This window comes from Dunckerocampus dactyliophorus, chromosome 9 (assembly GCF_027744805.1).
Source record: "Dunckerocampus dactyliophorus isolate RoL2022-P2 chromosome 9, RoL_Ddac_1.1, whole genome shotgun sequence".
In the NCBI taxonomy this organism is placed as follows: Eukaryota; Metazoa; Chordata; class Actinopteri; order Syngnathiformes; family Syngnathidae; genus Dunckerocampus; species Dunckerocampus dactyliophorus.
The window spans coordinates 14,405,131-14,430,560 of NC_072827.1; the positions used below are offsets into that span (position 1 = coordinate 14,405,131).

The 25,430-nt window shown below is 38.5% G+C and overlaps 2 protein-coding genes across 4 annotated transcripts in view; one reads left to right on the plus strand and one right to left on the minus strand.

Moving 5' to 3' along the window:
• Positions 1 to 1,051: 1,051 nt before the first annotated feature.
• LOC129187375 (melanoregulin-like) lies at positions 1,052 to 7,451 on the plus strand. The gene is made up of 5 exons (XM_054786535.1): positions 1,052 to 1,276; positions 1,356 to 1,587; positions 5,917 to 6,007; positions 6,117 to 6,283; positions 6,432 to 7,451. Exons 1-5 carry the CDS (start codon positions 1,200 to 1,202, stop codon positions 6,516 to 6,518), a joined length of 654 nt encoding a protein of 217 aa, XP_054642510.1. The 5' UTR covers positions 1,052 to 1,199; the 3' UTR covers positions 6,519 to 7,451.
• rab3gap1 (RAB3 GTPase activating protein subunit 1) overlaps positions 4,918 to 25,430 on the minus strand; it is a 34,185-nt gene continuing 13,672 nt past the window's right edge. For 2 of the 3 annotated variants that reach the window (XM_054786531.1, XM_054786532.1), the window contains 18 exons: positions 23,166 to 23,331; positions 22,759 to 22,858; positions 21,872 to 21,953; positions 21,255 to 21,323; positions 19,652 to 19,725; positions 19,290 to 19,382; positions 18,195 to 18,364; positions 17,616 to 17,711; positions 17,318 to 17,490; positions 16,888 to 16,942; positions 14,244 to 14,585; positions 13,937 to 14,074; positions 12,001 to 12,228; positions 11,364 to 11,460; positions 9,653 to 9,756; positions 8,949 to 9,064; positions 8,655 to 8,757; positions 7,475 to 8,557 (listed from right to left, as the gene is read on the minus strand). In XM_054786531.1, the coding sequence (XP_054642506.1) occupies positions 8,321 to 8,557; positions 8,655 to 8,757; positions 8,949 to 9,064; positions 9,653 to 9,756; positions 11,364 to 11,460; positions 12,001 to 12,228; positions 13,937 to 14,074; positions 14,244 to 14,585; positions 16,888 to 16,942; positions 17,318 to 17,490; positions 17,616 to 17,711; positions 18,195 to 18,364; positions 19,290 to 19,382; positions 19,652 to 19,725; positions 21,255 to 21,323; positions 21,872 to 21,953; positions 22,759 to 22,858; positions 23,166 to 23,331 (2,443 nt within the window). In that variant the 3' untranslated portion in view covers positions 7,475 to 8,320. Of the gene's footprint in view, positions 6,515 to 7,241; positions 7,308 to 7,474; positions 8,558 to 8,654; positions 8,758 to 8,948; positions 9,065 to 9,652; positions 9,757 to 11,363; positions 11,461 to 12,000; positions 12,229 to 13,936; positions 14,075 to 14,243; positions 14,586 to 16,887; positions 16,943 to 17,317; positions 17,491 to 17,615; positions 17,712 to 18,194; positions 18,365 to 19,289; positions 19,383 to 19,651; positions 19,726 to 21,254; positions 21,324 to 21,871; positions 21,954 to 22,758; positions 22,859 to 23,165; positions 23,332 to 25,430 lie in introns of those variants that run through there. The other variant, XR_008572397.1, reaches the window with a different exon arrangement.

Consider the following 25,430-nt stretch of genomic DNA (forward strand, 5'->3'; position numbering starts at 1 on the left):
ACTGCCCCCTGCTGTATATGGAGGAACGTAACTACTGTACAGTTTTTGACAGAAAAATCAAGAAATGTTGGGGAATACATTTTTTGATACATATTTAGCATACACAGACCCATATGTGCTTCAAGGACAAAATATCTAAGCAAAAAAGTGTATTATTCGTAATTTTATGACTTTATTTGTGTAATAACTTTCCCCCAGCCGAATATTCTTAAAATTACAACTTTATTGTCTTAACTTTTTAAAACTAACGTATTTTTTTCCTAATGGCGTGATTTTCCCCATGATATTACGAGTTCCTGCGAATGGCTGGCGACCAGTCCAGGGTGTACCCCGCCTCTCGCCCAAAGTCAGTCAGCTGGGATAGGCTCCAGCACACCCCCGCGACCCTAGTGAGGACATGCGGCATAGAAAATGGATGGATGGATATTACGAGTTTATTCCCATAATATTTTGACGCTATTCTCCTGACATTATACTTTTTTCCGCAGGGTAATTCTCCAAAACTTACAACTTTATTTGTTGTTTTGTTTCTCATAAATACTATGACTTAAAAAAATAACATATTTTTTATTTAATATTATTATAATGATTATATTATTCTATTTAATATTATTATACTATTATTATTACTGTAAAATTACAACTTTCTCATTACAGATTTTTTCTCTTAATATTTTGACTTTATTCCTGTAAAATTAACGCTGATTTTTCTACATTTTTGCTGTTAATTTATTTATTTTTTTCTTGTTAAATATTACTTTCTGCAAGCCGATAAAAAAAAACAGCTACGGGCTGCAAATGGCCCCCGGTACGCACCTTGGACAGAATTGTAATTTAACCCGTGATGAGAGGAAAGGCGTGACAATAAAAGCATGTTTTGGGATCTATGCTCAGGACAGTAAATAGCCACTCCTCGAAAGCACTGTGCACAAGCAGGAGACACTGGCGGAATACATTCTTTCCTGAATTCCTTCTCTGCCTCCCTGAATGTGACTTGTTGTCTTCTGCTTCCACTCAACCTAATTGACAGATGACACTCAATCAGGTCAGGAGTACAGGGTAAGGGGGGATGGACATAAGCTAGGACACTGCATGAATTGATTATCTTACACACTTTCAAATGAAGGAGGACATTTTGGTATGGAAAGATCTTGAGAATCGTGGGAAGAAGTCTGGTAGTGGAGGACTTTAGGCACACAATGGGTGCCAGGCTGACACTCTGCTGCTGTTACTACTATCTGAAGTACAGCAGAGAGGAGAAAATGGCGTTTTTGCGGTGGGATTCCTCTTTACGCCACTCACTGGACGATACACGATATCAACATTTATTCATTTCAACCTGTTTCTATCTCCAGCGTGCACGCTGCCAACGCTTCCAAGCCACCAGAGCCGCTATCCTGTGATTCCAGTAGTAGTGACGCAGAGGAGGAATGCCATTCTGGGCCACAGCATGCCTTGAGGACGCCATGGGAGAACCAGCAAAGCCAGAGGACAAATACGCATGGTGCCTCATCGATTAGGCGGGAATCAGAGAGAGAGCTGCAAGCTTTCATCAGCATGAGAGACCAGGTTGACAAAGCTACCGAGGTGAGATGTTTGTTTATATGCACCAACATTGAAGGTCTCACACGGAATGCAGTTTAACCACAATGAAACCTGTTGATTATTTTAAGTCAACCAATTCACTAAAAAGTGCCCGTTTGAGTCGAAGTCGACTTACATGTTGATATTAAATTTGAAACCCAAAGGCGTCATTTCTGCAAAAGCTGATTTGTTGTTATGTTAAAATCGTTCAAAACAAACAAAGAAGGTTGGGAGCTGCAACGGGTACCACATAATGACTTCTCAGTCAAACCTCTTTCCACACAAAAATGCAAAAATCCGAAATTCACCCATTCAAATTTTGCACAAATGGAGGAAAAGGATGTTAACAAACAAAAATCCTTCATGATCGCCCATTCTCTTTATGTCTCTGACAAAAGTCACAAGTAAATATGCATGCAATGGCTATTCTGTTTATGTCAGGGGTGTGCAAAGTGCGGCCCGGGGGGCATTTGCAGCCCGCGGCTGTTTTTTATCGGCCCGCAGCACATTCAAAAAATATACTTTAACAACAAAGCTAAAAAACAAAAAACAGCAAAAATGGAAACTACAACAGTAATGTTACAAGAATAAAGTCAAAATATGAAAAGAAAAAAGTTGTCATCTAACAAGAAAAAGTTGTGCTTTTATGAGAATAAATAAAGTTATTATAACCGCTACCATCAGAGCAAGCTTTTTTTTTTTTTTTTAGGAGCATTATGGCGCTGTTTCTAACAACATTCACAAGAGAATAGACAAAGCCAGAAGGAGGGGGCAATGTTTACACCAACAGGGAGACAAACTCAAGCTACAGAAGCTGAAATAAGTCGATTTTTTAAAGTATATGCATACAATAAAAACTTACCTGCTTAATAAATGTCAGAATGTTGTCAAAGAAGACACTTGTAATACGTGACATGGCGCCTGGATGCATCCCGATGTGGAGCAATATATCAAGCAGCTGTATTTTAACACACAATTGAATTTAAATCATACGTGTGTATTTAGTTAGTCAGTGGCTGGCACAGCAACTACAATCTACGAGGTAGACATAATTAGTTTCCCAATTAAACAACACTGCTGTCTAAAAGACCACATTTCTCAATCCACAGTTATCATATAATTGTAGTTGCACATTACTTACAGACATAATCATCAAGGCAGACGCGTAATACAAAGTATTCCGAAACAAAAAGCGTCCGGTATGCTCTGTATCATTCAATGTGTGTGCCTAACTGCATCACAAAACTCAACTCAGTGCATTCTGGTGGCCACTATGTGTCACCAAAACACCAACCACGACCCCACTTTAACTTAAAGGCAGCACATATTCAATTATACATTCCTTGTTATCGCAGTTAATTAGTTACAGACCCGACTGTGATAAGTGAATTTCCACAAAGTAGGATTCCTTATTTAGAAATGAAATGTTTTCATAGTCGTGTATAGAAAACCTGTTTACGACCTTCTCAATACATGTTAATGTTTTAACATTATTAGAGCCTCTAGACATGGCATAACACCCCTATAGTCACCTTTACACTCATATTACCTAATATAGTAGACATAAAAGACAGAAAATAAGCCATTTTAGGCCTAAATAAGACACGATATAGACGTTACCATTGGGAGAGTCACACCGGGTACTTCCTGTAGTGACTATTGTCTCATCAATGTAACATTACTGACACCAAATGACCAGTGTAGTACATGCCTTTTATTTGTATTTTTGTTCATTAAGCCATTTTTATGCTTGAAAATACTTAATTTAGGCCAGAAATGTGTTTACATACAGTACAGGGCAAACAAAAGTTTGGACACACACAACAAAACTGATGGTTAAGGCAAGAAATTGTCTTGGAGAAAAAGTATCTACAGTATCTATCTATGTAACCCTGACAAGGCACACCTGTGAAGTGAAAACCATTTGAGGTGGATACCTCATGGGGATCCTTGAGAGAACACGAAGGGTAGGGTAGCCAAAGGCGGCTACTTTGAGGAATCTAAATATAAGAAGAGCTATGTCACACTTTTTGGTTAAGCACATACTGTAATTCCACGTGTTCCTTCATTGTTTTGAGAATCTACAATGTAAATAGTAGATGAAAATAAAGAAAAGGCATTGAATGAGAAGGTGTGTCCAAACGTTTGGCCTGTACTGTATGCATATTTTTGGACTAATAATAGGCCGCATTCAACCCCAAAACAGCACTGATTTATTACTTCATATATTTTTGAAAAACTGTGAGAGTGAATCCGCGAAATTTGAAGCGCAAAGTGGCGAGAGACGACTGTATATATATTTTGATACATATGTCGCACCTGAGTGTTAGTCGCAGGGCCAGCCAAACGATGAAAATAAGTGGGACTTGTAGTCCGTAAAATCTTTTAAACTCTATTATTAGAATGTGCTTTGGGCCAATCAAAAATGAGCTGCAGACCCGCAAACTTTGGATCCCCTCATTTAGACAGCAAACCCAAGCAAACCCAATCATAGAATAACCTCCCATGTTAGTTAGTTAGTGGATAATTGTATTTCATTGATCACAGCGATTGTGTTATACTGCACAGAAAATAATAAACATGCCGATGGTGGCGTATAATTCAAATGGAACACATTTTCTATTAAAGTCCCATATTAGAATCATCATAGAATTTAGAGTTTATGACCTGGATATCACAAGTATATATTTTGCCTCAAGCTGTGCAGAACATTTACAGTACATTTGTACAAAGATGTACTAGAAATCTTCATGACGACTTGTACTGCTCTAATTCACTAATTGGGTCTATGTATCCTGGCTGTTCAACTATTTTAATATAATTATCTCATTACCATTAGAGGACAGAGCAGGCACAGATGGGAGCTTCTACAGAACTCTTTTTGACCCACGAGTGTCAAAAATAACTCATGATTACATTAAAGGAACAGAGCCAAAGAAGGGTCCATCCTCTCACGTTCAAAATAAGAACATCAGCGTGACATCCACATAGACCATAGCAAGACAGACACATCCTGCGAGACTTACAACCAGAAAATACCGAGCCAGTTTCCACAAAACTTTGTAAAGACGTTGGACCTAGGGCAACAGTGTAGCCTTGGTGGAGGTACGGATTCTACTGAGTGGCATTCTCGTTCTACAGTGTATGGTCATTGTAAAATGGTTAAACATAACAAAAAATCTAGACAATAGCTTACAAATAATCTAAAAAACGATGGTGTAGTGGTATACTTTTGCCCAGTTATGTACACAGACACTTTGAAACCTTCCAGGGTCCCTCCGGAAAAATAAACGTCCAGGACCCCAATGGGTCCCTTCATAAAAAGTGCTACAAAATCTCCAGCCCAAGTCAACATTTGTATTCATTTTTTAAATATTTATTACCGGTATCTTTGTTTTTGTCATAATTAGCACCCCCTAAAGCACATTAAATACTCCGACCGCGTTATATGAAGTTCCACGATATAGGATTCAATGTTAATAAATGGAATACATTCATAGTTAGAGTATACAAATCCTGTTTATGACTTTCTAAATACGGTTTTTAACGTGATTAGAGCCCTGTAGACATTAAATAACACCCCTATAATCACCTTTACACTCCATAGCCTCAAATTTATTTCTTAAACTTAAGAAGCCAAAAACTTACCACTTCCACACGCAATGGGAGGAGGATCTTTTTTCCACTCTATCATGTCGGACATGCCATGGCTGACTTAAGGTAAAGTATTGTAAGGACTGCCGCCGAGTGACCACAACACTACATATGACTTATGTTTTGACTAATATTAGAACGTAGTCTACCACGAAACAGTGATCATGTATTAATTAATTTCTGAAAAACTGCGGTTTTACAAGGGAGTAATAATCGAACCACAATATTGCGATAATGAAGTGCCGGTGGAATAGGCTGGACTTTTACGTCAATAAATTATAACAATGTTGATTTTCTATGCATTATTTTTTAGCAGTACAATTTTATACCAAAAAAGTCACACTTAGGACCTTTTAGACTCAATCAGTCTCTTCTGTGTAAATGTTTCATTTTGCTTCAATCTTAACCAGAACTACAGAGGGTTTTTTTGTTGTTGTTTTTTTTTTATATATATATTTTGTATATTTTCTAGTAATTAAAAAAATATATGCTTTTTTTAAATCATTGCATGTGTTGATTGAGCCGAGTAGCCTCAAGGATTGGTATGTTTTATTTTTTTTTTTTATGTGTCCTTGTTTTTTAGTCATTTGCAATTTGCAATAAACCAGTGTTCATTGCACTGTTTCCATGCATGTCCTACATTAATTCCCCCCATCTTACTTAACGTGTTTGCCCAAGGAATGGGAGAAGCTGAATTATGACATCCACACTTTGCGGTATGCCCGACGCGAAGTGAGAGCTCGATGGAAGAAAATCCTGCTGCAGTTAGGTGAGACATGTTGTTCCACATATCCACTGAATGCAGCTCAATTTTACAAAACTCTATAAAGTGGAATTGATGCTCTGATGTGTCACAACATTGCCTTTTCTGCCTGCAGGTTATCAGGCTGAGGTGGATGCCTTGTTGTATGTCAACAAACAAAGTCGCCTAATTCGAGACCAGGCGAGTCTTAATAAAGCCACTGAGCTGTTGTCTCAGTTATTGGACCATACATCCCTATTTCCTCCAGGAACTGGACATCAGACCAGATACCTCTATGTTATGGTACACTCGAACACACACACAAAGCATCTGGGTTCCCTTTTTTCCGTCACTAACTCAATAAAAAAGGACCAACTTGCTAATTTACTGTACATATACTGTCATATGCAGGGATTGCATACTGACCTCAATATTTCCACGTCTTCTTTAGGATCGCCTGGTGTCTCTGGACAGTGCTGAAGACTTTGTCCGGCTGGCCAGAGAAAAATATCCAAAGGCCTCGAGACAAGAACACTGAAACAAAGCACATAAAAGTTATTGTTGTACTGTTTTGTACTCCAATTTATGACCTCATCTTTCTCGAGTTGGTGAGTTGTAGTGGTTTTTGTTACTAAAATACTTTTTAAATTGATAAGCCAATTTCATTAGTTGATTGTCTGACTGCTCCAAACCAGTGACATGCAGTCGGATGAGGCAGGGCAAGCAGAGCCTCATCTTTCATGATGAAAAATACAAGAAAAATGAATATTAATATTTGTCCATTTAACTGTATTACACATGTATTTTCTGTATTATTCCAGTCATTTGAAACGTTTTATTAAAAATTTTATTAATTTGGACATTGATCAAATACAAGGCAGAACCCTTAAGATGAGACTGGCACCAGTGTATTCTCGGCTTGCAGTACTCAATTCATCCCAAAGGGGTGGGGGCATGCATGAGGTGGAAGGTGGAAGGTTGGAAGGTGCTTGTCACTGCCGTCCTTCCATAGCAAGGAACAGCCAGCTTTTTTTGTGGGTGTGTGTCGCACTTTGATATTTAGATAAGCAGCAAGCCAAAAGATGGAGGATTATATATCCAAGCTCACCAGGAGGTGATCAGACTTTTACAACAAAGTATCAGAACTTTTCCTGCAGAAGGATAGAGTGCATGTACCTGTACTTCACATACAGATTAAAGGTTAGAACACAAATGTTTTTCCGTTAATAAAAAAAAATAAACAAATGGGACCAAGACTTACCTCTTTTTACTTTTTAATCAAAGTGAATGATTTTCTTCTTTTTCTTGTTAACCCCTAATGAGCAACCTGTATTAACATAAAAAACACCAAGGGAGTGAGTGCCTCACCAGCCATGAACCTCACCACATGTCATTGGAAATGTCATTGACTGAAGTGCATAAAAATGTACAAATTAAACATGTGTTGCAAAACTATTTTGAAATTCGGTGTATGCAAAGGAATGACAACACAACTTGATTGTAATTAATTTATTTCATATTTACTGTTTCTCCTTACAAAGCTGAAAGGTAACTTAGATAGTCACTGACTTATGCCCACATTGTTCTCTCGCCAAGTAGTTATAAATCCAGAGAGAATTGAAAGTGATAATCATGTTGGTCGATTGATGTTGTTAACATCCCTCGTTCATAAAAGTTATTTTGGTGTCCAGACTGATGTCTTTCCTTCAAGCATTGATGTACATTTTCTCTTGCTGGACACACTATAATGTACAGTATATTAGGAGGCAATTAGATAGGTAAGCGAGTACTGTTTTACTTAAGCAGTAGTTAGTTGCATACATTGCATGGATGGGTCGAATGGTTACACTGATGATGTCATGTAGTATTTACAGTCGATACTGTCAGCAACAAAGCTACTTTTTTGCTGCTGGTACAATGATAAATGATAAATCTATGAAAGATTGGTGCTGATGCAGAGTTTGCCTTGGTCCTCCATGCTACCCAACCGTTAATGCAATACTGTATGTAAATAACTGTACAGTGGATCGCTGCACATTCGCCATTCAGGATTCACCGCCCTGCAAATTTGTGGCTTTTTGGTAAAAAAATTGTTTCTTTTTTTGTGTAGCGTTTTTTCATCAGTGTTGAGATTTCACACAGTTGTTTATTTTCGGTTGGTGATCCAGAAGATTAACTCCGCGAGAAGCAGGCATCTACTGTCCATTTTTTTTGACTGACACACAAACTGTGTATCGTGTTAACTCGTTGTTTGGTTGTATACCAGATGCACAGGTTACAACAGGGAACAAATCTCACTTAGGTGAACCAAAATATTGCAATACTTTACGGTGTTAGGAATTAAAAGAAAGACGTATCAGAGGAAAAGGCCCCCACAAGTCTGAATTCCTCCATCGTTAACACACAGAAAAGCCGCTGAGGAAGAGCCTTGGAATATGGTGCTGGTCGAGGGACACATGTACGCAACAAAATCTCCCGGCCTGCTGGGAAAGGGAAGTTGTGAGTTTTGCTCCCTCCTTCAGTCAGCTTCCTTTCTTCTTCATTTCCCAGTCCAGTATCTTTATCCAGGAGGGCAGTCTAGATAGTTTGAATGGCAAATTCATTCAGAGAAAGACCAATCTGAGTGATTTCCCATTCCATTCCATTCCATTCCATTCTATATGGAGATGCTTACCTCTTGAGCAACGGCAAACAGCCTGTGGATGATGCTGCCAATATTGCCTTGACCAGCTCCGCTTACAACAACCTCCGGCTCTTCTAGCAGAGAGTTTACAAAACTGGAAAAAAAAGAAGAAAATATGCAGACAGATTCAGCAACGCCAGAAACAGGTGCAGTCCTATTCATGCATTGGAACGTGTTATCTGGCGTGCAGGAACAGCTGATATACTTTTCTTCTTATACACAGTCATAAAGACTAATCACTAATCAACAGGAAGATGAGTCGGCTAATACCTGCTAATAACTTACTTTTTCAATTCCTCTTTGTCCTGGCCTTTCTCAGCCTCATCAATGGCAAACTTTTGTTTGAGAGACCGAAACTGGGCGATGATTTTCTCCATGGTACTCAAAAAGTCAAGGCAATCCTATAGAAAGGGAGAGGCCACAAATGGATGCTTTTAAAATATGTATGGAACTGAATGACTGTTTATGTCACCTGTAACCTTGTTTCATTCAATCAGCTGAAATTACACCTTACAGAGTCAAGGTGGAGGGAATTATGGATAGTTCCTTATGCTAGGAAGCTGAAGGCATATATGAATTTCACCTCGGAGCATGACAATGACCCGCAGCATCCAAATCAACAAATGTATAGCTTCCCCATTCTTGAATGGCCCACACAGAGCCCAGGGATCAATCCAATTTGAAATCTCTGTGGTGGTCCAAATAAGGCCATGCACAGCAGATGCCCTCAAAAAACTTACAGATTTTGAGTGTTTTTGCAAGAAAAGTGGGGAACTATTGCCAGACCAAGATGTGCCTGGCTGATGCCCGACTCCAAAATGACTGTAATAAAAACCCAATAAAATGGAATGAAAAAGCGCTTCAACAAAAAATTACTTTAGCCCAGGTTTCTGCTAATCTGAACCAAAAAAAAACAAGAAAAAAATTGGGGGCAGGGGGCTGAAACAAAAAAAATAGTCGAGACTGTGGTGAGCGTGCATGTTACTGACCTTTAAATGATTATAGTCCGGATTGGATTGTTGCAGCAGCTTGCTTGCTTGAGCTGTAGCTTTCTGGGTGGTTTTTTTGACTGATGGAATGTTGTCCACTGACTCTGTTAGAGTAGTAAACGGATATTATTAACCCTCTCAGTACTAGACCCTGAACCACAAAACAAAATAGTGAGGAAAATAAGATTGAATTACAGGCTGAACCAAGTTGAATATAAGAAAATGGCCTGAGAGAATTTACTTGAGGACGGTGACTTAGTGGTTAGCATGTTGGCCTCACAGTCAGTAGATCAAGGGTTCGGCCTGTCTCATTTGGAATCAAATACAGATTCATTTGTCATTTCTTTATTTAATGTATTTTTTCTGGATTTTTAACATTCTGTCTCTCAACAAAAAAACAGACGCGTAATAACAATAATATTAATAATAATAATGAAAAATGGTGCAATTTTATATGTGTACTAGAAATTACCAATTTCGGGAGAAATTGTATGAGTGCTGGCGATGCTGACGGCAAACTGCAATGTTGCACTCAATGTCAAATCCTACACCCAAACCCTAATGAGCAGACGCCGGACTGAAACGCTGTAGCTATCATGCTAACTGTTAGCATGCTAACACCTACCATGATAGTGCTAAGTGTATATAAGATAATACCTGAGAAAATGGATAAAATACCACCATGCTAACATTATAATTTTAACAATGCTAGAATGCTGTTACCGTGCTATCACCTAACATGAAAACACAAAGTATCTGTGTAAATGTATACCATGAAAATAGCAAAAAAGCTAACAAGCTGATGGTTTTAGCATTCTAGCAATGCATGCTAGCTTTTAGCATGCTTACTCCTGACATGAAAACTGTCTGTGTAAGTTTATACCTTTTAAAAATAGCAAAAAAGTTAATGATAATGTTAGCATGCTAGCAATGCTAACATGCTAGCTGTTAGCATGCTTACTCCTAACATGAAAAATGTCTGTGTACGTTTATACCTTTTAAAAATAGCAAAAAAAGTTTACATGTTAGCATGCCAGCAATGCTAACATGTTAGCTGTTAGCATGCTTACTCCTAACATGAAAAATGTCTGTGTACGTTTATACCTTTTAAAAATAGCAAAAAAAGTTTACATGTTAGCATGCCAGCAATGCTAACATGTTAGCTGTTAGCATGCTTACTCCTAACATGAAAAATGTCTGTGTACGTTTATACCTTTTAAAAATAGCAAAAAAAGGTTAACATGCTAACACCTAGCAGGATAGCGCTTAATCTTTATGTAAGTTTATACCTATAAAAATGGCTTAAATGCTAAACACCCTGAATTACAGCACAGGAGTCTCACCTAAGCGAATCCTCAACGGCACCTCCCACAGTGCATGGCGCAGCCTACAACTGTTTGCAAAAATAAATAGTCTCCAATGATTTCAGCATTTTGTCTGTGACGTGGTACGAATCAGTTGAGAAATGTGAGAAATATAGAACTTTGAATAATTCCCCAGTCATTTTCAGTGGGAAAAATCTCTCGGAAAATGCAGAATTGCGGAAAATCTGGGAATTTTGCGGAGATAATAGATAGCACCTCTTTCCTGAATGAGCCTGACGTTTGGATGTATCAATGGTTAAAATCGGTTGAGAATTGTGGGACTAGATGGTAATAATTATAATATTATTATTATCCTGTATATGATAGGGACTGGTTGAGGTCCTCACCTTCATCCTTCAACTTTAGAATTGCAGCATGTATTATGCAGGGCAGGAGATGGCAAGTCAGGTCTGCAGGTTTCTGCATTTCCAAATAATGCAACACCTGAAAGACCAGTCAAAATCCAAATCTGATTTTATTTTATGTTCTTTGGTTGAACAGTAACTGTCAAGAGCTCAGCATCTGAGCATCGTGGGTGCCACAACTAATCAAATGGAATGCTTTTTTTTTTTTTTTAAAGGAATTCGGTAACACTTTACAATAAGGTACACAAAATTACAGTAGTTAATGAGGAACGCAACTACCTAACCCTAACCCTAACCACTGCTCATTAGTTACTCATTAGTTCTTCATTAGTTCTCAAAATGTATGTGCCTTAGTTCCACAGTAACTACTCTGCTCGTTAGTCACTAGTTCTTCATTAGTTCCTCAGTCTACTAGTCGGAATTAATGTGCCTTAGTCATTAGTTCCTCAGTAACTACTGTATTTTTGTGTACCTTATTTTAAAGTGTGACCTGGAATTCTACACATGCAGGATCAGAAATTGTAGTGAAATCATCTATGATTGATACAATTACATTTTAAGTTGCATACTGTACTTCTCCAAAATTGTCATGTCAAATAAGGAAAGGGTTGAAAATGACCTTTTCTGCTTCCTTGGTGTCGTCAAAAAGCCTTTTCTGGCGATTTGCAGGTACGGCCCTGGCATTCTCCCACGTCTCAACCCACATGTTGCCTGGAATCTTCATCCTCGCACTGAGCTCACCTTTCAAGACTGTTTCACCTTTCTCATTGACCACTTCCTCCTCCAAAAAATCCCTGGGTGAGTACCAGCGCACAAAGTCCTCAAGAACGGAACCTGGGTTGGCTGCCTATTGAGCAAGACGAAATTGATTTACTTTAACAAATAATACCAAAAAAAAGTTGCTATGTAAATTTACACGGTTATACGAAGGCTTGGAGGGTGAAAGTTCGAGTTGTGGCAGGGTGTGTGCAGAGCAAAATGTGGCACATGATTTGGTGCAGGGGGAGACACTAAATGCAAACATGAGACATCTCCTTTGATTTCTCTAGTAATTTAAACCTCCGTCAAAGCTTTATTAGGGATTCACAATGTTGTATTGCCATTTATTCACACTTACATTTATTGACTAAATACATAGTTACCTGCCCCCATAGAATTAGATAAATATGGCAAAAAGAGTACCATCACACTTTTTGTCATAATCCTGTGACTTATCCATCAATTACAGGACACCATCCGTAGTCTCATTAGGAGCATGCCCCGACGTTGTCAGGCATGCGTACAAGCACGTGGGGGCCACACAAACTACTGAGAATCATTTTGAGTTGCTACAATGACATTTTGGCAAAATGGACCAGTGTGCTGCATCATTTTTTCACTTTCATTTTTGGGGAGCCTTTGATTTCCCCCCTCTATAGGGTGATCATTTTCATTTCTATCAAATTATGCGGCATCATTTTGTTACTAATACATCACCCACTTATTATCAGGAAAGATATTCAAGATCATTTTTCCCCCAGTTTAGATCTGATGTGTTTTCCAAGTGTTTCTTCAATTTTTTTGAGCAGTGTATATATATACAGGGGGTATATACACACACACACATAAATATATATATATATATATATATATATATATATTTAAAGAAAAAACAACCTCCATCTGAAGCTTTGTGTTGTGGGTGACTAAATGAATTCTTAATATAAAAACCTTTTTCTCCTAATATTGCACTTTTTTGCTTATTTTTCCAATTTTGCATTTACATTTTTTTAATATAAATATTTCAACAATATTCTTGTGAATCTTTTTTCTCATAATATGACTTTATCCCAAAAGTAATTCGATTTTGTTCTGATAATACATTTGTCCCAAATTTGCATCTTTATTCTTTGTTTTTTTCTCATATTACAACTTTTTTTTAATCATCCTTTTTTTCTTTAATATCTAAACTTTATGCTTCTAAAATATATTTTTTCCCTCATAATATTAAGACTTTATTGTTGTAAAATTATATTTTTTATGAATATTATAACTTTAGTCTCCTAATATTTTTATTATCCTTGTAAACTTACTCTCTTTTCTTCCATTTGTTGTTGTTTTTTAAGTTTTTTTTACTGTTTAATTTGAACGTGCCGAGGGCCATAAAAAAAAAAAAAAACAGCTGTGGGTCACACTTTGGATAACCCTGATGTAAACATTGTCCCCTCCCTCTGGCTTCATCTTCTCTTATTTAATGTTGTTAAGAGCACCCATCACCCATCACACTCCTAAAATAAAATAAAATACATACATTTAAAAAAAAGCTTGCTCTGATGACAGCTCGATCATAAATACCAGGATATGCGACTTATTACTTTTCCACTTCATGACGCATTTTTTGACTGATGCAACTTGTACTCTGGAGCGACTTATAGTCTGGAAAACGGTAGGTAAGGTAAATTTCAAGCCTTGCAACTCTGGCACGCATGACATGTACAGTGCGGGAAAGAGAAACAAAAATGTAACAATTACAGTTAATGTCAAACATCAAAACACATACAAAAAGACAATTGTACCTTAAAAGACTCCATGTCAGAGAGAAGACAGGCACTCTGCATCCGAGCACGGAGTTGGGCACCTTCGGCGGATGTGCCCAGTTTTGCAAGGATTTCCGACTGCTCCTCTAATAAATCCTCGGTCATGGGAGCAGGTTCCTGATAAAACATAAAAACATTATCTATTTTGTACACGTACCCTTAGTATTTACATGTGATGATTATTGACATGATTGTTACATAGAACAACCAAATAAAACATAAAATAGTTTGGTAGATACAGTATGTGTTCTGTTGTTCTAAATGTATTATAAAGAAATATACTAACTTGTGTCACAGGAATAAAGAGAAGCTCCGAAGAGTTAATCAGGCTCATGTTGTTGTACGGGTGCATTCTACCCTCTGCTCGAGTTTTACTGCCGTGTTTGTCACTCCGACTATGCGGCGACTCATTCTCCCCTTGATCACTCAGACATTCAAAGAACTCTTCTTCGCTGTCACTCCAAGAATCCCAGGATTTGCCAGTTGAAAAAGCAGTCGTTTCGCTGGATGAAGGTGTTGCTGTGATCTCTGACCGGCGGATGTTCTGGTGATCTCTTCCTTTGCTTCTCTCAGGAGCCTTGCAAAGGTTATCTCTGGCTTGCCTGCGCTTGATGCAGCAATTCAGCATCTATAAAATAGACAAATACTTTTCAAACAAGGGAGAAAAACACTTCTGAGTGCTTATTATGTAGACTGGACCTAAAATTAAATCATCAATATTCCGGTGTGAATAACAAAAACCGCAATGTAGTGATAAGTGAAAGTAAAGGAATTGTGCAGATCTTTTTCATGGTAGCGATTGGTATTACTCACTCATATGTATTGAAATAACTATGAATTTTAAAATGTTCGTCCATGTGCGTGATAAAGAGAATGTGAGTGAGGGCGCTGTGGGTTTCATTTTGGGATCATTCTTGATTCTTGGTATTTTATTTCTATTATGAGTTGTGTCAGTTATTATGAATAACCTGCTGTGAGCGACTGCATTACAGTCATTCTATGACGACGTTGTGCTGAGCTGTGCGTGTGCATGGAATTATGCCGGGCCTAAGACCAGGGCTTGTCAGACTGGGTCCCTGGGGCCTTGAATTCTTGAATTAAATAGTGCTTCTCACATTCCTTTATCAAAGTTCAGGCATTTGCAACTTTTTTTTTTTTACAGCTGTATTAAATTGATTGATTTATTTATTTTAAAAAGCACACACACATATAAAGATACTGTAATTACAAGATTCCCTGGCCAGAATCTGTCTACAGTAATTGCAGGATTCCCTGGCCAGAATCTGTCTATGGTCTCACAACACCCAACAAATTCTGAAGAAGTCCCAAAGGAGACTGTACTTCCTGAGAAGACTGAGGAAATTTGGCATGTCAACCACAATCCTGAGTTGCTTCTACAGATGCACCATCGAAAGTGTCCTTACCGCCTCCATCACTGTTTGGTACGGTAACTGTACAACACGTGATAGGTAGGCACTCCAGCGGGTGATCAAGACCTCACAGAACATTGTTGGGGCAGCCCTCCCCTCACTGCAAGACATTTATAAATCTAGAGTCCTACGCAGAACACACAACCTCATCAAGGACAGCACACATCCACAACACTCATTATTCACACTCCTACCGTCAGGCAGACGCTACAGGAGTTTGAAGTCCGGGGCCACAAGGCTGGCAAACAGCTTTTACCCACAGGCCATCAGGCTTCTCAACGAAGCACTCACACACGCCGCACGCAACACAAGCACACACTCATAGCACTTTATTTTTATTTAACTTTTATTTTATTTCACTTTTATTTTATTTATTTTACTTTATATTTATTTATTTGTATTATTTATTTGTATTAATGTCTCTTCTGTTGTTGTTGCTTAATTTATTGGTATATATGTTTATGTGTTTATGTTTCTTATGATCTTATTCTTTCTTGTGTTTTCTTTCTTTTCTTGGGAGAATTATAATAAGATTTTCATTGCATAGTATAACTGCTGTTTTACCATGCACATGACAATAAAACTCTCTTGAATCAAACTGTAAAATATCCACTATCCATTCTTCACAGAGCCACAGATAAATGGATGCTTTATTTGGGCACTGTTTGGCTGTATAATAACTGAGACTGTGTACAAAAAACAACATATTTTTGGCCAAGATTTTTGTCAAAAACTGAACCTTACAAAACAACGGGAAAACCGAGGTTTTACTGTACTGTTGAACTCTTTGCATACTTTAAAGTTTTTGTCATTAAACTATTTTGAACCAAAATATTTAATAGCAAATCAATTATATTTTTATATTCTTGTGCACCTTATTTTTAAAGGACAACTGCACTTTACATATAATGTGACGTGCATATTTACCAAGCTACAGCGACATTGTTATTATTATTATTAACATTGTTACGCTGAAGAACTACTTTACTGGCGTATTGCACACCTCGCCACACCACACCGGCTCATAGCTACTAGCCGGCTAGGAGCTAGCTTGACCACACACTCGCCCACAGCCTCAGGCCACTACCGAAAGGCAACGCTACATATTGGAGCTGCCACTACTGCTGCTGTGTTTTTGTTTTTGTTTGTAAAAGTTAATGCTAAGTGTAGGCGTTTTTTTCTATGTTGCTATCTGAAATCAAAGCGCCCAGGAAGGAAGTTCGGGTAATAAGTTTTACATTAGATGATGAATGTGCATGTTACTACATGGTTACAGCATTCATATAAAACATTGTTGGAGATTTTTGAAGGGGCTTTAATAGCGGTCTTTATAGGCGGAATAGTTGTGTCTCATCACATGCAGTACTGAGCGGCCTCTTTTTATCTGTTTTTATATCTTTAGAATGCCCAGAAAAGAGAATGACATGTGTGGTCATGTCTTACATAAGGATTGTGGATGATGAAAAAAACAATGTAGTTTTCCTATAAAGTCATAGCTACCTGAAACTTCTGATGCAAAAGACAACAGCGAAGATCAGGTGGTTCTTCTGGCAATCTGCAGATAATGAAGTAGATACAACAAAGAAGACAAAAATTATTAAGATTTAATGTCTGCTCACAAACTTTTCCCCTTAGCACACATTTTTATTTGCACGCATGTGTATTGCAAAAGAAGCCTGGGGCTCTATTCGCACTTAATAATACACACTTAGTAGTTTGGTACTCTGGTCTTACTACAATATAAAAAACAAGCATATATACTCCTGGGTCCTGACAATCATTCCATATATTTAATGTTTACTACTATTAACATAAAGCCTTTATTTTATGTGCATAAATCAAACTAAATTGTTACATTAACAAGAGAGGTATCATGTAATCTTGTCTCTTTATCATTTGACAATGACGGCGACATGCGTGTCATACCCACCCGTTGATTTGGTAATTGTTTTCCCAGCGGTCTCGCAACTCTAGGACAAACTCCTGCCAGAGGTAGGCAACAGAGCGTAACCCACCATGGTAGAAGTTGACCAGACACACACACAGTGCCAGGCGATAGGTCAGACTTTCAAGTGGTGCCGACTTCAGCTGAATATAAAGGTCCTAGTCACAGGGTGAAGGAAAAATGACAAACAAAATGGATACACTTTTGTATAACATAACATAACAAACATAACTACCATACTGTGAATACACTGTAAGAATAACTTGGAATAATATTTACATACGTCAGTATTTTCATCTTTCCTGGCCTTTCCACTGCAATCCGCTTGTGTGATTTTATTTTTGGATGTTTTATCCACGACAGAATCTGCAAATAGATACTAAGACAAGAAACAAACAAAGCAAAAAAAGAAAAAAATCACAAAAATGTAAGATTCATAGAATTCAGTATACAGTACAATATGTGTTCCATGTCACATAAATACTTCACAAAGCTCAGTGTGTGTTGTTCATTCCTTTCCGCCTTTTAACAACTGTGATAGATTGTTGATGTAGGGTTTTTGACTGCCAAACTTCTTTTAGGAATTTGGCTTAAAAAAATAAAAAATAAAAAAAAAAACATTGCACATGTTCTGAAATGTGCACTAATGTAGTCAATAACCCCAATAATCCCTTCTCTAGTCTGTTATTTCAACAATTCCATCATTTTTTTGTGCATACTAAACTGTTCCTTGAATATTTACATTTACATATATATATAGATATATATATTTTTTATTTTATTTTATTTTTTATTTTTTTAATTGCCTACCAAGCATATTTTGTGACGTTTTGAAAAAAATAAAAATCACCACACCATTTACCTGAAGAATAGAGTTAAGAATATCAGCGCTAAGTGGGGACTCATCAGTTAGTCTATGACGCCGAATGTGCCTTCGAGCATTGTGCATCATGTTGGACACAGACAGTTTGGAGATTGGCACTGATGCAGCGGGTTCTGTCAGCTTTGATAAAGCAGAGGTGATATCGCCATCTGGAAAGGAAAAACAACACATTTTAGAGTCACATGTGATATGTACCATCTGAACGCGCATTCATTATCAATGAACTGCCAGAGCATTTATATTAACTGACAAATGGACTGTGTACAGTACATAATACTAACCCAAGCACACAGACTGATGTAATAACGTGAGTCAGTGAAAAGTGGTCAATTCAATGCCCGAAAGGTTGTTCAATTTGAAAATGAACCCATATTTTTGTGAGAAATGTACTTTAAATGTCAAACAAAAAGCTAATTATGTAAGACTACAGCAAATCCTGATTCGAGACATTGCGAGTACATCTGTCATCTGCTCGTGTGATCAGTTAATTTGTCGATTTTATTCATTCATTCATTCATTTTCTATGCCGCTCCATCCTCATTTGGGTCATGGGGGTATGCTGGAGCCTATCCCAGCTGACTATGGGCAAGAGGCGAGGTACACCCTGGACTGGTCGCCAGCCAATCGCAAGGGACATATAGACAAACATCCATTAACAATCACTTTCATACCTATGGACAATTTTGAGTGATGATTTTATTTTATTATTGAATATTTCTTATTGCTGACAAACCTCTGCTCCACACTTCAGCCCAGTAGTTGGCAGTAACACACAAATGAGGTAGTTTGCCATCCGACATTTACTCCAAAAGAAGAAAGGAGATGAACGCCAAAGAAGAAGAAGGAGAACCTATGTGCTAATGTTGATTATGTGTTGTCTATAATACAAAGACAAGCACAATGATGATCTTGGACTCGACTTGATGATCTTGGACTCGCAGTTTGAATACATCTAGTAAATAATGTTTGTGTAGAAACTATAAAGATTGCGTAATACACAAACAGTACAAATTCACATACAGTACACACAAGTTTAATGAGAATAGTAGTAAAGACAGCAAGCGTCAACCCCACCTTTTCCCTCCTCCTCAGCCAATCCTCTTCCAAGAACCTCTTCTGTTGTTTCCTTCCTTCCACATAGCTTAAAGAACTCTGTCAGCAAGTCACCTGCATAGGAAATTAAACCTTAAATAAAATTGAATCAAACTTTTAACCTGAACAACAATGTTGTTAAGGGGACGCTAAAACTAGGCAATGGGCACCATGCTCATCCAAGTCTAACTCTCCCAGTGTGAGTGCTCTGTATCGTGCTCTAGCGTACACTTCCCTAGCCTAGCGTATAGCAATAATTATAATAATTTAAAGTGCTAATATGAATAATGTATAAAATGTTTTTCTGTAGAAAATCACAAATCTGACCAAATGGCACGTCTTACCCAGTAAACACTGAGGATTTTCAACTGCCCTGGCTCGGACTGACCAGTGAGGCGCATGTAGAGGGTCAAGATCACTGTCAAATCAGGAAAAGACATGTATAAATTATAACAACAAAGATAATACAGGTCGCACATATTTGGGGAACAAAAACAATAAGAACTTGTAAAACATGATGTATGAATCCCTTCAGGGTAAAACTTTGTTCATACACAGCAATGTTGGAGAAGATGGAGTTAAGGGAGTTTCGTGTTTCAGGACAAATGGCACCTTCACACCAAAATGACAGACTACCTGAGCTTCTAGCGTCATAGTAATATGTTGGTCGAGAACAAAATGGCTCTCAGACCTGGCTCTTTGAAGCGAACGAGGCGTTGTTTTTTCTCGTCTTTTTTGTTTGTCTTTTTTTAATGCATGGTTGACCGAAATGTGTGGCGGCAGATGTGTAGACACTAAGCAGAAGGGGGACCTCGGGGTTACTCACACAAGCAAGCTGGCAAGATGAGGAAAACCGCCTCACTTAAAAGAGCTGAAATTCCCACTATTACATCACATGTTCCTTGACGATTTCGGTGCTACCATCGTGATGAACTTGCATACCAGATTTCATGTCAATTGGACGCAATGGTGGAAGGTGCTCATATTTCAAAACTCTACCGAGGCAGTCAGTGTGTCACAGCAAAGTTTCACCCACACCTTATGTTGAAAAGACAAAAATACTAATTTGGGGTGTCACAAGATCTCGCGAGATTAAAATTTCTTATGCAGAAAAAAAAATGTCTCGTGGGCACTAGGCCTGGGACGACAATAAATGTATTCATCACACAATAAATGAAAATGAACTCATTGCCATTTGCATGCGTGTCTGTTTTCCTTGTCTCTCGCCTCGAAACGGGCAGGAAGCGAGTTCACTCTGTGCATTGGTTTTAGCACCTTACACATTTGTTCATTTAAGCAACAATGGCATAAACAGAGTGAGCCCTTTTTGTCAGTCATACAGTCTCTTTGTCTCGATGGGTGGAGGCGGGGCCAGTAGCATACGCACAGATTGCAGAAGAGTGTAATGTAGTAGAAATGATATTAACAGATTGCAATATATTGTCACATTTGTTCATTGCACTTTTCTTAAAAGTAAAGTTAAAATCTCTTCTCGTCCTTGTAGACCCAATCTCGCATATCATCTCATCTCATGACACCCTTAGTAATTATGACATTTTAATATTTTTTTTCCCTTGTAGGTGGCGCCACTAGAGACCGCATACACACAGTCAAGTACTGGGAAAATCTCGTGTTCCAGAACAGATTATAGCAATTTGTGTTCAATGGCAAAAGCCAATGGTCCACCACCACACTCGGCCAACATTCACTGATGAAACTCAAATCCTTGCCTAGAGTCATCAATTATATTATAGATCCTGTCAGTATTCAAATATAATCGGATAGACCCCATCAAGGAGTCGGTTCTTGTAAGATGCTTGCAATTAATTACTTTTTAATTTTTTTTTTACATTTCCTGTCACCACTATGTGATGTGGTAACTAATATTATGCATGGTAGAAAGACATTACAAAACACTGATGCAAGAGGAAAGATAGACTTATTTACCTGTAGACATCATTGTCCAAAACTGTGCCTTCCGTCAAGTCAGGCCACGTGGTTGATAGCTGAAGCTCACTTCACCGGGAAAAGATGATCAGTTATTTTTGTTTTTTGGGGGGGGTAAAAAAGAACATAGTTTGACGCAGTAGTATATTATTTTGCCCTTCATACATAAAAATGGATTTGACAAAAAAAACAAAACTATTGAAATTAGGTTAAAAACTAACCACAGCACGCACTCACCCGTTCTTGCTTTCTTTCTCAGAATGTAGTACTAATGAGAATTTTCATCATTCCTTCCTAATGATTTTGCTAACTCAACACAGCTCCAGACTTATCTGCTTCATGTCTTGAAGGCATTTTACCTCACCTGGCCTGCTAACCTCTTGTGAGATAATTGACCAAATCCTTTTCAGACCATGAAAACAAAGGTACCCTGCATGATATAAATATAAATAAACAATAAAACAAAGCTGAAACTTCAGTCACAATGTGACTCATTGCAGTCATGTATGAAGGCAAAAGTCCTAACACTTCTGCACCTGCAACTGTTCAACTCCATTAAAAACAATGCAAATATTATGATATTGTACACACTTTTAGAATGTAACAGATCATTTTACCTTATTGTTTCCTCACATGCTCCAAACGGAAGCTTCCCAAACTCCTCCACTCCCACCTCACCTTTAAGAAGGTTATCAAAGTCTGCCAAAAAGCACATTTAAACAGTTGTACATTCAAAAAAATTGAAGTATGAGGTGTTCAAGTTACTAGGTAGCAAAAGCAAAAGTTATCTGAGATAATTGATGATGCATTGCTTAAACGGCATTATTAAATCGGCGTCGCAGAAGAGCCATTTACAAAGTCTAATGTCACTTCTTCTCTTTGGCGCGCTGCCCTCGTTTTACGAAGTTCAATATTACAAAGTTACTCCCATAAATGATTAATACTGCACAAAGACGAAAAGAAAGAACTACTAATGTGCGTGTGATCACAACCGAAAGGAAAAAGATAGTATTCATGCGCATGTGAAAGGATTTTCAACTATGAAATGGACAGTGATAACTCAGCAGCGAAGTGGTCTCATTATTGAGACATCCTCTTCCCAAAAAGCCTTTCTCTCGCCCTTCCTTGCAACGCCCTTTTCAGTGTGCGAGACAACCACAGGGATAAAAGCAAGAGTGGTTCTCTCTTTTTTCTTACTGTTTTTTGTATTTAACCTTTTTTGTTACTCTATTTCATATGTCCTCCATGTGTAATGTGTATATTGAGTGACATAGGTGTTAATTTAGGTATGAGTTCCAACTTACACCGCAGTCATAGACCAAGGGCCACCTGTTCACCACTGCAAACTACTTCTATAGTAATAAACATTTTGACACCGTGATTAAAATAGCCATAAAACAAGCCTAAAAAGAAACAACTGATGCCTGGATCGTATACATGCAACTCAGTACAGTTGGAGAGTTCATTTGAGGTCAAAAATGTAATTATCATTATGTGTTCCTACCTGGGGGCTGGAGTGGCCATGAATACTGTTGCCAGTCCTGAAGAACGTAGGTAAAACGGATTGCAATGTTGATTGGAGGTAAGGGGTACATGGTATATCCCTAACAAGAAAAGAATTGTGACAAAACACATTATTGCGACTGAGTATGAAAATTACTGTATTGTATTGGGCATTCAATCTGAGCAAAAAGCAGCATGACACAAACATACCAGCTACAAACTATTTAAAAGAGAAATAAACACAATAGAAAATGTATTTGCAGGAAGCACTGCTACAACAGAAAAAAAATCTATAATTTCTCACGTAAATTTACAAACTATTCGTTTTGTTTTACAATAATTGTTCGCTACAGTTACAAAACACCACAGCAATTTGACTGTAACGCTTCTTAACATTTTGAGACTTACTGATTTTGATTTGAAGATGTCCAGAAGGCCAGACAGGTGGTTGTACTGGCTTGGTACCTTGCGAAGGTGTACCATCTCAAATTCAGTACGGACACTCGGTCCCTGGCATTCACCGGCGTACATTCGCCTCCACTTTTGCTGAATCTGCACAAACATGGGGACTTGGCTGATGGTAGAGGACAAAAGAAACAAGCAATAATAATTAGAAATATTCAACGTAACTAATATTTTACCTTATCTGAAGACCAGCGTGACCGAGCAGCTGTTATGTATAATGGGTAATTGTATCATAATTGTCTAAATTGTTGTATGACACATCTTGCAAAACAAGGACAATAGCAAGAATTTGGCGAATTTTAAGATTTTTTTTTCTCTGAGCAAAAACAATTTTGAATTCAATCCTACACAAGATCGACAGGAGATGAGGTCAAAGTGCAAATCAGTACATTTTCCGTGATAGGCTAGTACTACTTCTTTTTATCACCCTTCTATTTTTTTTCTAGAAGTAACAATCTTGACTGGTAAGTAGAGTGCATTTAACATCAGCAGACCTTTGTTAATTGTTCACAGAGGAAAATATAGATCATTAACTGGAGACAGACATGCAGACATTTCTTTAAAATAAAATAAACTTTTACATGTTGTCACCACCATAATGAACACCTGTGCAATTATCATGCAATCTATGAGACATAAGCCTTCTGCAAACATATTTTTTGACATACTAATTTCAATGAATAGAAAATTATATACAGTAATCTCTCACCACTTTGCACTTCGAATTTTGTGGCTTTTCAAAAATATATGAATGAATAAATCATGCTGTTTCGTGGTTGAATGCGGCGAATTAATAGTGAAAAACATGCATACTTAAGCAAATGTTATGCATTTTCAAGCACAAAATTGATAAATGAACTAAAATAGAAATATAAGGCATTCAGAAGATGCATTCAAAGACATGACGATATGTAGTATTCTACACTGGTCACTATGTGTCAGTAATGTTACTGTAATGTTCGGTGAGACACACAAGCACCAGACTTATCGCCAGAACAACAGGCTTTTATTGCAAGTTTGAATTATCTTACAACAGGTACAATAATCCATCCATCCATCCATCTTCTACCGCTTATCCGAAATCAGGTCATGGGGGCAGAAGCCTAAGCAGGGAGGCCCAGATTTTCCTCTCCCCGGCCACTTCGTCCAGCTCCTCCCGGCAGATCCCGAGGCGTTCCCAGGCCAGTTGGGAGACATAGTCTCTCCAACGTGTCCTGGGTCTTCCCCGAGGCCTTCTACCGGTCGGACTTGCCCTGAACACCTACCCAGGGAGGCGTCCGGGAGGCATCCTGACCAGATGCCCAAGCCACCTCATCTGGCTCCTCTCAATGCGGCGGAGTAGCGGTTGTACTCCGAGTCTCTCCCGGATGACAGTGCTTCTCACCTTATCTCTAAGGGAGAGCCCAGCCACCCTATGGAGAAAATTCATTTCGGCCGCTTGTACCCACAATCTTGTCCTTTCGGTCACTACCCAAACCTCATGACCATAGGTGAGGGTAGGAACGTAGATCGATGGGTAAATTGAGAGCTTTGCCTTTCGGCTTAGCTCTCTCTTCACCACAACAGACCGATGTACAGTCCGCATCACTGCAGACGCCGCACCAATTCGCTTGTCGATCTCGCGTTCCATCTTTCCCTCACTCGTGAACAAGACCCCAAGGTACCTGAACTCCTCCACTTGGGGCAGGATCTCATCCCCAACCCGGAGATGGCATTCCACCCTTTTCCTTGGACTCGGACTTGGAGGTGCTGATTCTCATCCCGGCCGCGAACCGATCCAGTGCAAGTTGAAGTTCACGGCTCGATGAAGCCAGCAGGACATCATCTGCAAAAAGCAGAGACACAATACTGCAGCCACCAAAACGGAACCCCTCAACGCCCTGGCTGTGCCTAGAAATTCTGTCCATAAAAATAATGAACAGAATTGGTGACAAAGGGCAGCTCTGGCGGAGTCCAAACCTCACTGGAAACCGGTCCGACTATTTGCCGGCAATGCGAACCAAACTCTGACACCGGTCATACAGGGAACGAACAGCCTGAATTAGCTGCTCCGATACCCCAAACTCCCGGAGCACTCCCCACAGAATTCCTCAAAGAAACACGGTCGAATGCCATCTCCAAGTCCACAAAACACATGTAGACTGGTTGGGCAAACTCCCATGCACCCTCAAGGACCCTGCTGAGAGTGTAGAGCTGGTCCACAGTTCC